This window comes from Salvelinus fontinalis, chromosome 25, assembly GCF_029448725.1.
Source record: "Salvelinus fontinalis isolate EN_2023a chromosome 25, ASM2944872v1, whole genome shotgun sequence".
NCBI lineage: Eukaryota > Metazoa > Chordata > Actinopteri > Salmoniformes > Salmonidae > Salvelinus > Salvelinus fontinalis.
This window is the reverse complement of record NC_074689.1, coordinates 5,373,435-5,391,823: the sequence shown is the minus strand read 5'-3', so window position 1 is coordinate 5,391,823 and position 18,389 is coordinate 5,373,435. Positions and strand designations below refer to the sequence as shown.

General features: G+C 41.2%; 1 protein-coding gene across 1 annotated transcript; it reads left to right on the top strand.

Annotated features, from left to right (window-relative positions):
• Window positions 1–3,384: 3,384 nt before the first annotated feature.
• Window positions 3,385–11,776, top strand: LOC129822793 (sonic hedgehog protein-like). Its single transcript, XM_055881215.1, has 3 exons — window positions 3,385–4,015; window positions 7,984–8,245; window positions 10,150–11,776. The coding sequence occupies exons 1-3, from the start codon at window positions 3,707–3,709 to the stop codon at window positions 10,842–10,844; spliced, it is 1,266 nt and encodes a 421-aa protein (XP_055737190.1). The 5' UTR covers window positions 3,385–3,706; the 3' UTR covers window positions 10,845–11,776.
• Window positions 11,777–18,389: the final 6,613 nt, after the last annotated feature.

The following is an 18,389-nucleotide window of genomic DNA, read 5'->3' as shown; positions in this document are numbered from 1 at the left end:
TATTTATGGCCTTCAGTCTGCATTATTTACATTGCTTACCGTTTTTACATGTTACACATTTACAGGGAGGCCTTTTTCTCTTCTCCTCGTGTGATTGAGGTAATGCACCTTTTTGGTTCGACGGTCGATGGTGCAAAGCGCGACGTCACGGCGTCAGCTACCAGGGTGGATGTGGTGGTGGAGTCTGAGGGTGAGGGCTCCACCTGACTTCACCAATCCCCACCACACCATGCGTCTCTCCCTGTGGTTTTTGAGGTACCTGGGTGGCATCACTGGAATGCTTGCCTAGGTCTATATCTCAGAGTAATGATACCTGAACTCCTGTTCACTGCCTGTGACCTCAGCCCAAACACTGCCCTTGGTTTTGGAACGTCTTCTGCAGCTGTAGGCTCGTCCTCCCTGTGTTTACTCAGGACTTCCATGTTGACGGCTGCTGAAATGTGTCTAGTGCCAAGACGACTGAGATTCTCCTGTCACTCTGCAAACAAATAACACAGGCATTTCAAGGATGTGCATGCGCACAGCTATACGTAGCTAATCACGTTTTTTTTCTTCTCGCTCACTGAAGAGGGGGACTCTCAGTTTGACCTGGCGCTCTGCCAGTTACGCTGTTCATCTTTTGGCAAGGGCCTCATCATGTTCCTGGGCACACTAAGAGGTAGGTAGCTTCACCTGCCCTGACTGAGCTGGCATGAGCCACTGGCATATTGTTGGCAGTGCTGGAGGTCAGCCAGAGCAGGTTTTAATTAGACCTAACCCGTCTCTCCTGTGGTTGGCAGGATCTCCCCCATTTCATGTGCCACACAACCGTGGTGAATATGGGCAAAGCAAAGCACAAGCAAGACCTACGGGCCTATTCTAGCATGCAAATGCTAGAATAGAGGTTAATCTAGTTAATCTGAACTAAAGGTTAATCTGAACTATTCATATTTCTGCATTATCACTATGATATTGAATACCAATGTGAACCAATAGTTCACCCTGGACATGTTATGTAATGACACAAAATATGATTTATATTTATAGACATTTGAATGAATAATCTCCAAATGATAAGTAATCCATTGTTTGTTCGACCCAAATCAGCACCTCCTTACTTAACAAAGGGTTTTGTGATTACATACAAAGCTCCTCCCAATCGACTTCTCTTCAACCAAGCCTTGGATTCTTTCTGTGTTGCTTCTGTATCTAGTAATATACATATATCAGTGCAGAAAAAATAATATTCCTTTTACAGTGGTCATTCACCGTGGCAGTATCCTGGCAAGATCTTCAAGGCCTCTCCCAATGTTTTATATTGTGTCAGACCAGAGTGGTTCACTCATTGATACATCACAGACAAGGCTTTTATTAAGATGAACCCAGAAAATAGTGATTAAAGCCATTTAAAAAGATCACCATCTATGTGAAACTCAGATATGGTCTGCAGCACAGCATCAAGTGGACACCGATGAACACTGGAGTTTTGGTCATCTCCAGAAGTATCCAATGGAAGACAACAAATCATTATCTGCAAAGGGGCCTGCTAAAAAGGCCTGCCCATGGAGGAGCAGAAGCAGAGCATTAATATGTCTCCAAAGACAAACAGCCACCATCTTTGAAAGCGGTCCTGCAAACATGTGAAGACAAGAGAAAGTAAGACAATTACCACATACCTCGCCTGCTGCTATGGACCAGTGAACACAGTGGTTACCATGGCGTAATCTGTCAATGAAGTGGACTTTGGGGGGCAAGCTTTGTGGTCTGATCCCTGGCCCAAACAGACAGCAGCACGTTTGTGTACACTTGACAAGCCAATTCCAATAACCAATGGCCCAGGATCGGGAGGAAGGAGAGGCCTGGGATAACACCCTCAGAACACCCTAAATCCCCCCCCCCCCCCCCCCCCCCCCCCCCAAACATAATTCAAACCAGGACACCTTTTTGTGCCTGTCTGATTTTATCCATATGTTTTGGATTATGGTTCCATTGACTTTGGGGAATTTATTAAGATAGGCCTAAACATAATTATATTCCATAATAGGATGTTACTAGTTCGGAGTAAGGTTGAAATAGGATTTTTTTTTAAAGTGTTTGTTGCTAAGGAATTCCCCTAGATCTAAGGCTAAATATCTGAACCTGTATTTACAGGCCTATGCTTCCACACAACGCAAGTGTGCTGTAACAATGTAAATGTAATTCAACATTTGTATTAACAAGTGTAACAAAGTAAAAGAAAAGTGTTTGTTACTGTTATAATTTGCGCGTCCACGTGGTTTGAAGTGGCTTTCCATTAATTACCTTTTGGCGAATTTTGGAAAGGCGCACCGAGAGCGCGCATTACGCATGCATCATTAACATACAATTCGAGTTTGAGTTAGACGTCATTGGTCAGTTTTGTCCATTTCAAATAGGCTTGCTTCTATGCGGCGCTGTATCTAAAAGAACAATTGGACGGTGGCTCTAAAGCGTGACATGCATCCACATAGCCTATGTGTGCGCCATGGCATATGGCAGTGTCCATGCGCATTTATATTTTTCATGGATTTTTATGCAAGAAAATAAACGCAAGGATTTTCACGTCCACTGACATATCATATGCGCCCATAGGATGTACTCTTTAGATGCAATCTCAGACTGAAACGCAATTTGTCCTGCTACTTTCTGTTCAGACTGAAAATTGATCTACAATACTGAAACTAGAATAAGGGGTATCACGCCCGAGTCAAATTATTTAATCAACGGACATTTGGACATAGTTTAGCCTAAATTATATTCTTTACGATCTTTTTTTCCCCTGGCCCGTCTAATTTCCAATCAGTGACTCACCCATTATTTTTCCAAAAGTTAGTTTGTAGGTTATATCCAAATGCGCGGTTACGCACTGAGTAAATGATACATATGAGAAGCAATAATACTGGGCTATATGGTTAAGTAATTGTACAACTTTTTGACAACTTTCGCCTTATTCATGCAGCCTATCGACCCAGACGCTCTAATATAGACTCTTACACAGTGAAAAACTCCCAGAGTCAGAGACATGCATGTCCATGGGCATCCGTGAGCGCACACGCATTTTCAAGCTATTTCCCATGAGTGGGAAGTCAATATGTACGTAAGTAATACTTCTAATAATTCCAGACACAACATTCGAATCACCCACACTAAGTCACATAACATAACAACATAGGCCTATAGGCTACGAGTTGGGTTTTTCCTCAACTGGGAATCGTTTTAGGAACAGAGAGAGAAAAGGTGTAATTTATGTTTTCCCATGGAGTACAGCCCCTCCCCTAAACCCACCCTTCAGGTGGAAAAAATCTTTAAAGATTTTTTAAACTCTTTTGTGTGATAACATCAGAAGGGTTTGTCTAGGCGAACCAATCAGGTCCCTCCCCTGCCATAGATCGGTGCTATAATACATAGCAGTAAACGCGGTCTGCTCGCACAAGCGGCTGTAGCTCGACTGCGCAGAGATTCCGTTGTTAATTTTCTCACTTTTTACCCACGCAGCAACGTCTCTCCTTCGATGTGTTCCGTTATCATTTTGCAGAGGCGTTCATTTCCGCACCTGCCACGGTAGTGATCGGGGGGCACGGTAGCCTACAGACGAACTAGAGGAGGAGACAAGGACATTGTGGAAGCAGCGGCGCGAGAGGGAGGAGAGATATAGAAACAAGTGGCCGCTGTTTGATAACACACTGAGGCTCCGAGTAATTTAGATTTTATGGACGAAATGCTGCTGTTGACGAGAATCGTTCTGGTCGGGTTGATCTCCTTGTCCTTGGTGTCCTCTGGTATGGGCTGTGGACCGGGCAGGGGCTACGGTAGGAGAAGACATCCGAAGAAGCTGACACCTCTTGCGTACAAACAGTTCATCCCAAACGTCGCGGAGAAGACCCTAGGAGCCAGTGGCAGATACGAAGGCAAGATCACGCGGAACTCCGAGCGATTTAAAGAACTGACTCCCAATTACAATACTGACATTATCTTTAAGGATGAAGAGAACACCGGTGCGGACCGGCTCATGACTCAGGTAAAATGAATAGCCTACCTTTTGAATGCCTCGCATCTTTTAGGACACTGTGTAACATAACCTTTCAGATTGGATGCAGATTGCGCACCACAAACAAACACATATACAGGTCTCAAGTCTGTGTTTTTGTTGTTGTAGATGTGTGAAAAGGTTCCGTTTCAATCTCAGAGCATTGCACTTTTGATTAGGTCCTGCATGGGTAAGGCTTTCATAATCAAACCAGAGACATGACATAGGCCTAGTGGCAGACCAGTAGGACATTCGGCCTTCATGATTGTGGCAGTTTATTTGAAATATTTATGTGGTCCTCTCATATCTATATTTGTATCAAGGCCTTGTGCAGACGCACATCGGTTGTCTATGCAATACTATAGCATTTGGATATTCCGCAATTGCGCCGTTAAGATTTAGATTACATCTTGTTTTAAATCTTTAATTTCAGTCATCTGATCTGGCATATGACTAAAACAGTGGCCTTATGTATGCATGGTTGGCGCATTCAGACATTTTCTTGCATACTGTTATTCACCCTTTCGCAGTATAGTGTTTATCGGCCCATGAAGACATTGACATTTCTTTGAGAATGTTCTGAACACTATCACTACTTAAAAAATGGGTGGGACTCGGCCAATTAGTGCAACGATATAGCAAGCTGCACCGACTGCGCCTCCGGTAATGCATTTGCTTTGGAAAGGCTGCATTAGTGGCAAAAAAGCATTGTAATTTCTGTGGATCAGATTTCCCTCTGTCGAATCCTTGTCTGTGATTTCTTTATACGATTCTGGGTGGCTATCTTGCATGCATTGTCCATAAAAATATCGGTCAGAAATGCAGTCTGGATAGCATGTGTCTCTCACCCATGGGGTTACTTGATTTCCACCGGCTGGTAGCCTATATTGGGTGTCTGTTGCACGTATTTTGCAAATGCTGTGTTACTATTTTAATAAGAACGTCTATTACTTCAGTCCGGCCACCTTAAAATGCCACTGAACCTGAAGGAGTGTGATGATGGAGGCGCGCGCGCCAGACTCCCTGAACCGTATACCGCGACATGGGCACGAGCTTAGATTAAATATTCACCCTGCCCTGCGTGCAGTCTCAACATATCTCTAAACGCTCCCTTCCCTTCCTCTAATATAGCCTATACGTTATCACACTTCAAATGGAGGCTAGAGTGAGAGATATAACCTTCTACTCTGTCTATAGCCCTCCGGCCACTGCCAGTTAAAGATGTGGTTGAACAGGGAATTGTGCCAAAGACTCCACTGTTTGACACACCGTGCGCTTTCATCTCCATTTACCGTCCTTCTTTATTGGTCTGAAAGTAGAGGATGTATGTTGGTTTATTATGTTATCACTGCTTTAAAAAAAAATGCTCCAAACCATTTACAAAAACAACAACATATTAATAGCCAAATAAGCTCACTGTTTTATGCTTTGTGCTAGGCTATATTTCATAGAAAGGTGAAATGTTTAAAATATGACATATTTGCTATAGATATAGACCAGGCAAGGCAAATGAAGGCTCATAGACAAACATCCCCGTGGGTATATGCCCCATCCCTCCATTCATTTAACACGACCTGACATCCAGCCTACATTATGGGTGAGCATTTGAACTTATGACCTTTGGTCAATGAGAAGAGGACGCATAAACAAAGTTCAACAGCCAAAACATGTATAAAGTATGGAGTACTTAAAGTATGTGCTGTTTAGTGGCGCACTGCGTACCCCTAACGACGAGGTGCACCTGCAACCACATCATGAGTTAGAGAGATTGTTACAGCCTACAAACGTAGTATCTGAATAATATGAAGAGCTAATGGTTAGCATCTAGAATATGTTTGCCGTCTTCTATATTGTATGGTTGTTGTGCGTAAAGGTCAATCCAGTGGGCTGTCGTGGGGAAGGCGCTGACGCACTGTGGGTGCACAGGTGCACTGAAAGTTGTAAACTATGGGATGGATTCCTAGCTGGAATAGAGCTCAATCTCACAATTGTTTAAACAAAGTGTAATTTCAATGGAGATTAGACGTCTGTCTGTTGTGGTTCCCTATGTAAATCATACTCCATTTAAAGTGATGACGACTATAAAAGCGTGATGTCCCCTGGCTGCGCCAACTCATTTTGAGTGAGCGGGTTAACCAAGCAGCCCCCTAACAACTACAAAGACAGTTCGTTTCGGGGAAAGTTAACGAGGTCGTCGCTTTACAGACATTTTTAGCGCGCAGTCCCGGACGTTTCTGTCGCGAATAAAAACGTCACATGGTCGTCTGTAGCGAGCACAGCTTAATGGGAACTGAATATAGCCCCACAAACGAAGCGAAATTGAGACGGACCAGCGGGTTGTTTGCACTGACAGGTACATGATAAGTGTTTCCTCTAACCAATTCATTTGTGAGAAGATTAAGAGGCAGACTGCGGGCGAGGCTTGTTGAAAAACTTTTAGTCTGAGGACAAAGCGCCAGCGGAGGGATCCTGCTGGGCTTCACGGTGGTTGAACAGAATTTGGCTGGATTTGCGGCACACGACCCAATGAATTAATAAATAGTTTAGGCTTCACGGCTCTTGGCTCCGGCAGTCCTACTCAGAATGCGCAGGAAAGGGTTTTTGGCATGGTCCCTTTGCATTTTTTACCCACTGCCTGTTACAACTGCGAGTATATTGTCGGTTTGTTTTGACGTCTCGCAGGAAAGACAGGTTAGGCTAATTGCGACATTGGGGATCCTTACCAACAAACGAAAGAGGATGGAGAGTGGTGGCCCATGCAAGGGATGTGTGTGTGTGGGGGAGGGGGGAGGGGGGGCTTACTTGCTCTATACAGTTAGTTAGCCCTTTAGGGAAGAAAACCAAAACACCTCCAGTTGAGTATTCCTGTCACGTCCCAAGAACCTGCGGGACAAGAATAATGAAACGTTCCCTCTGGTTGCGGTGAAAAGACTCTTTGTAATGTTTTATTTGACATATTGGTTAAGTGTCGAGAAGAGTTGTCCTGGAGAAGGCCAAGCATCTCCAATAAGGGTCCCTAGATAGGCTAGGAAGTGCAACATTCCAATTATAAGACAACTGTTTTATAACTCGGTTATTCCTGAAGATTATCCTCAATATCAGTTATTTATTCAAATAAAACACACGTCTTACTAAAGACTCTTGCTTTCAATATAGTTATATATATTTTTTCCAATTCCGATGCATTTCAAATGTGTAATTAATTCCAGCATTTTGTTTTATTGGACAGAGTCTATCACGTTGTAGCATATTGGGAGAGAGTACAAATAGGCCATTGATTGGTCGCATCTTTCCAACGACCAAATCTATATGTTTTAGGCCAGTGAAGCGAATGCAATGCCTTATTAATTTTTTAGCACAAGCTTCTCTATCTGACATTGTGCCCTCTGACCCTTCACACAGAATATTCGCGCTTATTCAAACAAACCCTTCGCATTGTTGTGTGCAGGCATATATCCAATCGCATCCCTATTTAGACCAATAGATGGAGGCTCTTCCAGTGTAGAAAAGTCAGCTTCACCAGATGTAATGGGATGCGAAATGTTAACTATTTGAGTGATTTGTGTTATGTAATCCATAAACCAGTAGGGTGGTGGTGGTGTGTGTACCTTGTTTCAGATCATAAATCCTGGTCTCTGGTCCACAAAGTGCAGATATGAAGACGAGCTATATAATGTCAACTCTATAGGATAATTGGTTTGGCCACCAATCATGCATCTACAGTATCACATACCTTTCAGGCTTGTGAATGAAGTTTAAGATCAAGAGCCAATGAATGAATGAATATACGCTGTCTGGAACATACCATTTAAATATCATATATCAAATATGAGCCTAATGTAGGCTTACTACCCAGGCCTGATATAGCCTACAGGAGGGTATTGGCATCTGGTGAGCATGATTAGTGAACGTGATATATCTTCCATAGACGACCAACTGTTCCATGTTCCTTCCCCCAGAGATGTAAAGACAAGCTGAACTCTCTGGCGATCTCTGTCATGAACCAGTGGCCAGGGGTGAAGCTCCGCGTCACCGAGGGCTGGGACGAGGATGGGCACCATTTCGAAGAGTCGCTACACTACGAGGGAAGGGCAGTGGATATCACGACCTCCGATCGAGACAAGAGCAAATACGGCACGCTGTCCAGACTAGCAGTGGAGGCTGGGTTCGACTGGGTCTACTACGAGTCCAAGGCCCACATCCACTGTTCTGTCAAAGCAGGTAGGGTGTCAAGTCAAGAAGATGTTGGTAGCCATCACTGACATCAAAAACGAATGTGAATGGGAAAGATACAATATCTTGGAAAACGTGCTAACGTTTCCCGCCTCATATTGATTATACATTTTTTTTTTTTTACAATATAGGCTACTCCAGCTAGATAATGAATGAACATATATTATTGGGATGAAATAAACAACTATGATCTTATTTGATGCTAACTCGTTCGGCAACCCCCTTCTAGTTCAGAATTCTACACAATGTGTCCTCTCGCTATTCTCGTTATTAATACTCGTTATGTCGTGATCTTTTATCCTTTCATATCCATATTTAATATATATATATATATGTATTTCATAGTAGTTGTCTTATTTATATGGGTATTTGCTGCTTGTTCATTGTTAATGCATATCAGCTATTTTATGATCTTATATCGCCCCACACTGTCTCTTCGATGGAACCACGACCATTTATTACACAACACATATTCCCACACTCATAAAATGCCATTGCATATATGGAAAAAAAGTATTTTCATTGTTCAACTGATAGGCAATGGAATTCAAAATCACTGCACGTCAAGAGAAGGCCATTTGAGTTTAACTAAATACATTGCATGTTTAGATCTGTAGATTTGTATTATTTTGTCGATCGAAATAATCTATTCTAGGCCTATGTTTGCGTCAGTGTTGGCCGTCAAAATGTGTAGCCTAATGAATTTGACCAAAATAGGCCTACTTTAGACACTTCTTTTGGGTTAAAATCATCTCTTGATTTTCCTAAAAAACCTTATGGAAATCAACGTAGGCCTATTCTTCCCGTGGAGCACATATTCGTTTCGAATTGAATGGAAAATCGTATATTTAAAATCCAACACACGTGTTGAGATCATATAGTCCGTGTCATTAGGGGTCATGTGACTTTACCAAAGGGATTTGGACTTAGCAAAGTTGAATTCGTTAGGGGCAAATCTGGTTTTCAATTGTCACCTTATTTCATGCCTCGGAATCTTAAAAGAAGATTAGATGCATAAATTCAGAGCGGGACGGTTCTATTCTGTGAATGTGTGTGTTTACTGACTGTGATCCTGGAGATCGGAATGTGAAGAGTTCTCCCAGTCCCAAGACCCGAATTATTGTCATCAAGATTGACAACAAAGCAGGGGAGAAGTGGTAAAAAGAAGGGACATTGATGTTGGTCGACTGCAAGCATTTAGAGTCTGGGTCCTCATTTAAATTCAAATCTACATCTTGAGAGGCTTGGAAAAGTGGCTCCACTGGGTAAATAGTGTTTGCGGCCCTCTTGTTTTTTTTTCTGAGTAGGCTATGTGTGTGAATTGTCACGTCGAGGTTTCTGCACCTGAGCAAATATGGGAAGAGTAGCTGGGAAAGGCGTAAATGTTCTTTTCCAAGAGTGGCTCTGTCCACAAGCTGATTTAGAATGACAATGTCTGTTCTTTATTGGTTTTTAATTAACGTTAGAGGAGCCAGGGCTTTCGGTTTTCTCATCTCACACAATGAGAAGCAACCAATACGTTTTTTTGTGTGAAGGAGTTCCACATTCACATTATACCAAGCATATGGCACCATGTTTTATATGCCGGAACATACAATGCAATCTATATGATGTTGAGTTAAAATTCGTTTTAATGAGAGATATGGACCAAAATCACAATTTTAATTTCTCTTTTCTTTAAAATGTGTGGATATAGCCAATAATAGGCTTATATGTGACAGTGGATCATTCGTAGACCTATAGGCACATGCGCTATAGGCTGCATATGTTCCACAGTGGTGAACCCAAAACGTGTCCTACTTTCACGGGGAGATAAAATAGCCTAGTATATGGATATACTGTATATTTACAATCATATTCACCATCACTAATACAATATTTTATTTCAACAGAAAACTCAGTTGCTGCCAAATCTGGCGGCTGCTTCCCAAGCACCGCTTCGGTGACTCTCAAAGATGGAAGCAGGAAGGCAGTGAAAAACCTCAGAGTTGGCGACAAAGTGCTAGGTGCCAACAGTGATGGGGACCTCGCATACAGCGACTTCATCATGTTCATGGACCAGGACTCGTCAACTAGACGAGTATTTTATGTGATAGAGACTAAAGAACCGGCTCAGAAAATTACCCTGACTGCTGCACATCTCCTCTTCGCGGTCAACAACTCAACGGATGATCTCCACAGCATGACAGCAGTATTTGCGAGCGAAGTCAAACCTGGACAAAAGGTGGTTGTCTTTGATGATTTGCATAACCAACTGAAGTCGGTCACCGTGGGACGGATTTACATGGAGGAGCACGAGGGGTCCTTTGCGCCCGTGACTGTTCAAGGAACCATCGTTGTTGATCAGGTGCTTGCGTCATGTTACGCGGTAATTGAAGACCACAATCTAGCGCACTGGGCGTTTGCACCTGTCAGACTGAGCTACTGGCTGTCCTCGTTGCTATCCCCGAAAGACTACTCCATGCCCAACGCCACCTTACACGAGGACGGAGTGCACTGGTACTCCAAAATTCTATATCAATTAGGAACGTGGCTCTTGGATAGCCACGCGCTTCACCCACTGGGGATGTCAATAAACTCAAGTTGAAGCAAAGCAAAATAAGACAATAAACAATAGTAGAATGAAAAATACAAAGCCCCCAGCGAAGTTGGGATATTTATTTCAGTGACTTGTACATGTGTGTCCCTTTTAAAGAATGAATGGAGCCTTAAAAGTTTTCTTTGAATAATTTATTCTCATGTGAACTGGCTGGTATCACACGGATGGATCCCAAAACGGTGTGACCAGCAAATTGTGCAGAATCTATTTTTGTATATCTCCAAGTAATCCACAAAGAAAAAGAAGACCATGTAAAAGGAGAAAACGTATTGACAGGTTGCAATGTTCTGTGCATATTATGTGCAACTGACTGATATATTTTGGGAATAAACAAACTTCGTGGGGGTCCATAAATTATATTTTTATACACAGAATTGTAAATTTGATTTTGACAGATCGTTACAGAATCACATTTCGTTATTTGAAATAGTGTAAGATACGAGAATATATTTTAATTTAAATAGTTGGGAAAAGTCTTGGAAATCTTGTACTGTTTTGTTTATTAAGAATTGTATTATTTTGGAAACGTTTCATTTAAATTGTCATATTGGGACAGATATTCTGCCTCGTATAATTATTTCCTCAGCTTTTGTTGTATTTCTTTTTTTCAATTTTTCTTTTAGAAAATTTTAAATGCACATTCTGACAATTCAGTAACAGTTTTAGTAGTACAGAACAAAACGTTTCGTTGAATAAATGAAAAAGTAACTCCTGTAAATGTACTAAAATGTATTTTTCTTTTCATATTTTGTAATAGGGAAATAGTTTTATAGAAATAACATGCGGCAGATGCACAGTTTGGATAGTATATAATAGCGTTCCAGTTAACTTTCATAACAGGGCGATGTGTCAAAAATGTCTAGAGTTTATTATTTATATGTTTATTACAAAATGAGATAAAGAAAATATTCAAACCTGCAGTTGTTACATGTCTTTTTCCAGTAGCTCTTGTAAATTGACATTCTGGGTCCATAAGAGAACCTAAAGACTATCAAAATGAAATGAATATTAGTTCTACTCAAATCTAGAATTCGAAATGCTGCTTCAATTGTATAACTTTGGCGCAAATCTCATTTTGACACCAATGCATTTATAAAATTCGAGTTAAGCGCATTTTTGACTCAACCCACGGAATAGTTCTATATAGCTATGAATTACGTTGATTTTTTTCTCAAATGAAATGTGAAGTTTAACATATTGAGGTAAAAGTGCAGGGATTCCTCTGCTTTGAACTGCCCAATGTCTGCTTGCGAAATGTAGAGACTCCATGTCACATTTAACGAGGTTAGCCTTTCGCAAATAACTTCTGAAAAACTTGCAGACAGATTAAACAGAACCGTGTTTGTTACCCCTTAAACTGCTTGCAGACTGTGAGTATAGCGGCAAATCCATTTACAGGAAACGTCGTTAAATCAGATATTTGCTCAATGACCAGACTGCTTATGAAGATTTCACTGCCACACAATACACAAATGCTCGTCAATTCAAGAAACAGCGACTGTTGTTCTCAGACAATGGCGAGTTATTGAAAGTCTTTGTGGCTGCAGTCCACATCGCGCTGAAGAACCTAGTCTACACACTGTTTAGAAGTCAAGATTTCCTTTAAAAAAGGTCATACAACTGAAAGACAAGCTGGCAAATTGTTTAGCTTATATTTAAGGTGAAAGCTATTGAACATGTCAGCCTTCAAAGTCTTTGTCTTCTGGTCATCATTACCCATTCGATTATCGATATTCATCACATCGATATGATTGGGCACGACTGATAGGTATGAAATCCGCAGATGTTGACACAACACAATAAAAACGGTTTTTAGTCGATCTGTTAACGTGTACAAGCGCGACACCATGTGGTTCAGGCATTTGAAATGTTTCCGTACACAAGCGACAGAGAGCAATGGGAAACAAGCGTCATCTCTCCATGAATTCAATCTGGGGTGCAACACCCTCACGATTAAAAACTTCTCAAATGTCTAAATATTCTTTATTTAATATTCCTATAAAGGAGTGAGTAGAAAAGATGGACCAGTAGCATATAGGAAGTAATATAACTTTAGGTAAATTTGTAGGATGTCCCAGGAGACTAAACTGTAGGTGAGATTGCTGATGCTAAATTGCTGGTCATGTTCTATACAAGGCTCTAGCTGAGAAAGTGGTGCAATGGTAACTTGGCATGCATCACGTATGACATATATTTGACATAAACAGTGCCTTCAGAAAGTATTTACACCCCTGACTTTTTTAAAACATTTTAATTCCAATGTGTAAGAACAAAATGTAATTTTCTTTTCCCCCCAATGATCTACACAAAACACTCAAAAATTCTAACATTTTTTAAAGATGAATGAAAAATAAAACACTATGTTGATTAGATAAGTATTCAATACATGTTAGAATCACCTTTGGCAGTGATTATAGCTGTGGGTGTTTTTGGGTAAGTCTCTAAGAGCTTTGTACACCTGGATTGTACAATATTTTCCCATTATTCTTTTAAAAACTTGCCAAGTTCTGTCAAGTTGGTTGTTGATCTTTGCTAGACAGCCATTTTCAAGTCTTGCCATAGATTTTCAAGCCAATTCAAGTCAAAACTGTAACTTGGCCACTCAGGAACATTCAATGTCATCTTGGTAAGCAACTCCAGTGTATATTTGGCCTTGAGTTTTCAGTTATTGTCCTGCTGATAGGTGAATTTGTCTCCCAGTGTCTGGTGGAAAGCAGACTGAACCAGGTTTTCCTCTAGGATTCTGCCTGCATGTGCTCAGCTCTATTCAGTTTATTTTTATCCTAAAAAAACTCAGTCATTGCTGACGACGAGCATATCCATAACATGATGCTTGAAAATATTAAAAGTAGTACTCAGTGTTGTTTGGTGTTGGTTTTGCCCCAAACATAATGCTTTGTATTCAGGATAAAAAGTGAATTTCTTTGCAGTATTCCTTTAGTGCCCTGAGCGGTTTCCTTTCACCCCAGCAACTGAGTTAGGAAGAACGCCTGTATCTTTGTAGCGACTGGGTGTATTGATACACCATCAAAAGTGTATTGATTAACTTCACCATTCTCAAAGGGATATTATTCAGTGTCTGCTTTTATTTATTTTTTATCCATCTACCAATAAGTGCCCTTTTTTGTGAGGCTATGGAAAATCTCCCTGGTCTTTGTGGTTGAATCTGTGCTTGAAATTCACTAATTGACCGAGGGAGCTTGCAGATAATTAATTGTATGTGTGGGGTACAGAGATGGGGTAATCATTCAAAAATCATGTCAACCACTATTATTGCACACAGAGTAAGTCAATGAAACTTATTATGTGACTTGTTAAGCACATTTTTACACCTGAACATATTTAGGCTTGCCACAACAAAGGGGTTGAATACTTATTGACTCAAGACATTTCAGCTTTAAATTTGTAAATAATTAATTCCACCTTGACATTGTGGAGTATGAATGTGTAGATCAGTGTCACAAAATCTAAATTGAATCAACTTATAATTCAGGCTGTAACACAACAAAATGTGGAAAAAGTCAAGGGGTGTGAATACTTACTGAAGGCAACTGAGTTTGCAAAGCATTAAGAACACCTGCGCAACTCAATATTAGGAATGCGTTCCACAAACACACCAGGTGAGGAAGGTAGGTAACACTTGTTTACATGAAGGAGGTATGCATAAGGCATTCATATCACCTTTTACATGGCAGTTTTATTCATACAACATTCATAAAACATTTATTCAACATCATTCATAAAGGGTCTTCAAAATAAAAGTCCCTTTTCATTCGAGTACAAAAAAATTCCGTAAATCAAATAATCTGGTGGGATTAAGCCAGATGGTTGCTGCTGTTACTAATTATGTTGGTTCAAACCCGGGTCTCTTGCGTACCACAAGACTGTGTTAGCCTGCTGAGTTCAAGGATAGGGTTAGGCATTAGTTTGTGGATAAAATATAAGGCTTCAGGTCTCAGGTAAATTTGCTTAGCACAGCATTACAACGGCAAACAATTGCTCAGGTGGCATCCAGACCTGGGATCAAATATTATATGAAATCTTTCAACTACTGGGAGCTTTTCAGTGAGCCTGCCTGAAGTGCCAGAGGGTCAGGTGGGGTTTGCACTTTAGTGACTATTCCATTGCGCCAGGCAAGCTCAATCAAGCACAGCTAGCTTACGTATTTGAAAGATAGCACACCCAGGGCTGGTGCCATCCCCTACTGCCATGGTGGCCTTCAGCACGGCATTTAACCCTCTTAACTGTTATAAAAGGGTAATGTCTTTCAGGGATACTTCAGGATTTTGGCAATGAAGCCCCTTTATCTACTTCCCCAGAGTCAGATGAACTCGTGGATACCATTTTCATGTCTGCGTGCAGTTTGAAGGAAGTTCCTAACTAATGTTAGCGCATTGACTGGAAGTCTATGGTAACTGCTGGCATTCTGGTATATACCATTGCCTTTCAGTCTTGCGCTAACGCTAGTTAGCGACTTCCTTAAAACTGCACTCAAGAGACATAAAAATGGTATCAATGAGTTCATCGGACTCGGGGGAAGTAGATAAAGGGCATTATTGACAAAATCCCGACATACCCCTTTAAGGGTGACCCTGTGCTGCTCCTAACTGGTTATGTGAAGTGTGTCAGGAGGTTGGGTACTGTGACACTAAGAATACACATTTCAGTTGTAAAATGGATGAATAACGTTTTATTTGAGGGGACTTATGAGTTATGTTGAATTAATGTGTTATGAATGACACTTGATACTGTAACACTCAAAGGTGGGTGATATAGGTGCTGTGTATACCCCCCTTCATATAAAGTGTTTAACCGAAAGGTAACATAAAATAAATGATGACTTTCAGAGGCTGATCACTAGTACTAAACTGAGGCATCAAATCCTCTTGAATAAAGTGCGGTAGGCATATTAACCTGAATCAACAGTAATAAAAAGGTCTATATTGCCACATGATTCCCCTTTTCCACATAAAAAAAAAAAAGTTACAGCTTTATTCTGAAATGGATTAAATTCAATGTTTTCCTCATCAATCCAATACCCCCATGATGACAAAGTGAGAACAGGTTATACATTTTTGCAAATTTATAAAACAGAAAAGACAAATACCTTATTTACATTAAGTATTCAGAACTTTTGCTATGAGACTCGAAATTGAGCTCAGGTGCATTCTGTTTCCATTGATCCTCCTTGAGATGTATCTACAACTTGATTGGAGTCCACCTGTGGTAAATTGAATTGATTGGACATGATATGGAAAGGCACAAACCTGTCTAGATAAGGTCCCACAGTTTACAGTGCATGTCAGAGCAAAAACCAAGCCATGAGGTCGGAGAAATTGTCTGTAAAGCTCAGAGACAAGGTTGTGTCGAGGGACAGATCCGGGGAAGGGTACCAAAACATTTCTGCAGCATTGAAGGTATCCAAGAACACAGTGGCCTCCATCATTCTTAAATGGAAGAAGTTTGGAACCACCTAGAGTCTTCCTTGAACTTGCCGCCTGGCCAAACTGAGCATTTGGGGGAGAAGGGCCTTGGTCAGGGAGGTGACCAAGAAACCGATGGTCACTCTGACAGAGCTCTAGAGGTCCTCTGTGGAGATGGGAGAACCTTCCAGAAGGACAACCATCTCTGCAGCACTCCAGCAATCAGGCCTTTATGTTAGAATGGCCAGAAAGAAGGCACTACTCAGCAAAAGACACATGACAGCCCACTTGGAGTTTGCCAAAAGTCACCTAAAGGACTCTCAGACCATGAGAAACAAGATTCTCTGGTCTGATGAAAACAAGATTAAACTCTTTGGCCTGAGTGCCAAGCATCATGTCTGGAGGAAACCTGGTACCATCCATATGGTGAAGCATGGTGGTAGCATCATGCTGTGGGGGTGTTTTTCAGTGGTGGGGACTGGGAGACTAGTCAGGATCGAGGGAAAGATGAACGGCGCAACATAGAGAGATCCTTGATGAAAATCTGCTCCAGAGAGCTCAGGACCTCAGACTGGGGCGAAGGTTCACCTTCCAACAGGACCAAGACCCTAAGCACACAGCCAAGACAATGCAAGAGTCGCTTCGGGACAAGTTTCTGAATGTCTTTGAGTGGCCCAGCCAGAGCCCGGACTTCATCCTGATCGAACATCTCTGGAGAGACCTGAAAATAGCTGTGCAGCGACTCTCCCCATCCAAACCAACAGAGGTTGAGAGGATCTGCAGAAAAAAATTAAGAAACTCCCCAAATACAGGGGTGCCACGCTTGTAGCGTAATACCCAAGACAACAAAGTACTGAGTAAAGGGTCTGAATACATCTGTAAATGTGATATCAGCTTTTTATTTGTGATACATTTGCTAACATTTCTAAAAACATGTTTTGATTTGTCATTCTTGGGTATTGGGTGTAGATTGTTGTGGATGAAACATTTTTTTTAAATATATTTTACAATAAGGCTGTAGCGTAACAAAATGTGGAAAATTTCAAGGGGTCTGAATAACCTCCGAACACACTGTATATACTGTATTTTGGTCAATGACACGCCGACATTGCTTCACCTGATATTTATATACTGTATTTCTTAATTCCATTCTTTTACTTTTAGATGTGTGTATTGTTTGATATTACTGCACTGTTGGGAGCTAGGAACACAAACACTTTTCTACACCCGGAATAACATCTTCTAAATGTCTATATACGTGACTGATAAAATTTGATTTGATGTGTAATGCTGTACTACATCTTATACTGAGCATAGAGCAAATGAAGACTAAAATAAAAATGGGGGATGGAGGGGGTAAAGAGTAAATGCCCCTTAAGTCTCCAAAAAGAGGTAGGGCCACTGCAATGTTTCTGAAGTCTGAACACTGTTGCAACACGACTAGGAATTTCACCTCTCTCTCTCTCTCTCTCTCTCTCTCTCTCTCTCTATTGTGTGTTGTTGTTGATATTGTGAGGTGGAAACTTGGGAGGGACAAAGTGGCACGTCTCCTCCAGAGCGTTGACCTCGGGTCTCTGGCAGATACAAAAGCGGCCGAGCGAAAGCATTCCACAGAGCAGGTAAATAAAGCTCTCTAATCCCTGTGTGGGCCTCATGTCTGACTGCTGCCTGCTGCAGTTTGAACCACCGTTTCAACAATTGGTGACATTTGCAAACATGAGCAATCGCCTGGCATTTCTGAAGACACAACTTGGTTTCATAGGGGTTATGTTGCCGCAATGGCAGATTGAATTATGGCTGCTTGAAAATGGATGCTTCCATAAAAATGTTTTGTTGGGGTGCATCTAATGTTTCCACCAACCACTAGGTGTCTCTGCAACACTGTAGATGCTTGGTAGTAACTTGGAAAAAGCCACAGAGCCCCAAAAGAGCACATGAACACAATCTTCAAAGGAAGTGGTAATAACATAGAAATATGCTTAAAATCATAACTTTAGCATATTTCTTATCTGCTTCTAGTAAGCTCTTTATACTATTACAATTATGATCATCTTCATCACTCTAGACTGTTTCAATCTGAAAGTTATTTCAAGAGAAACAAAAGACGAAA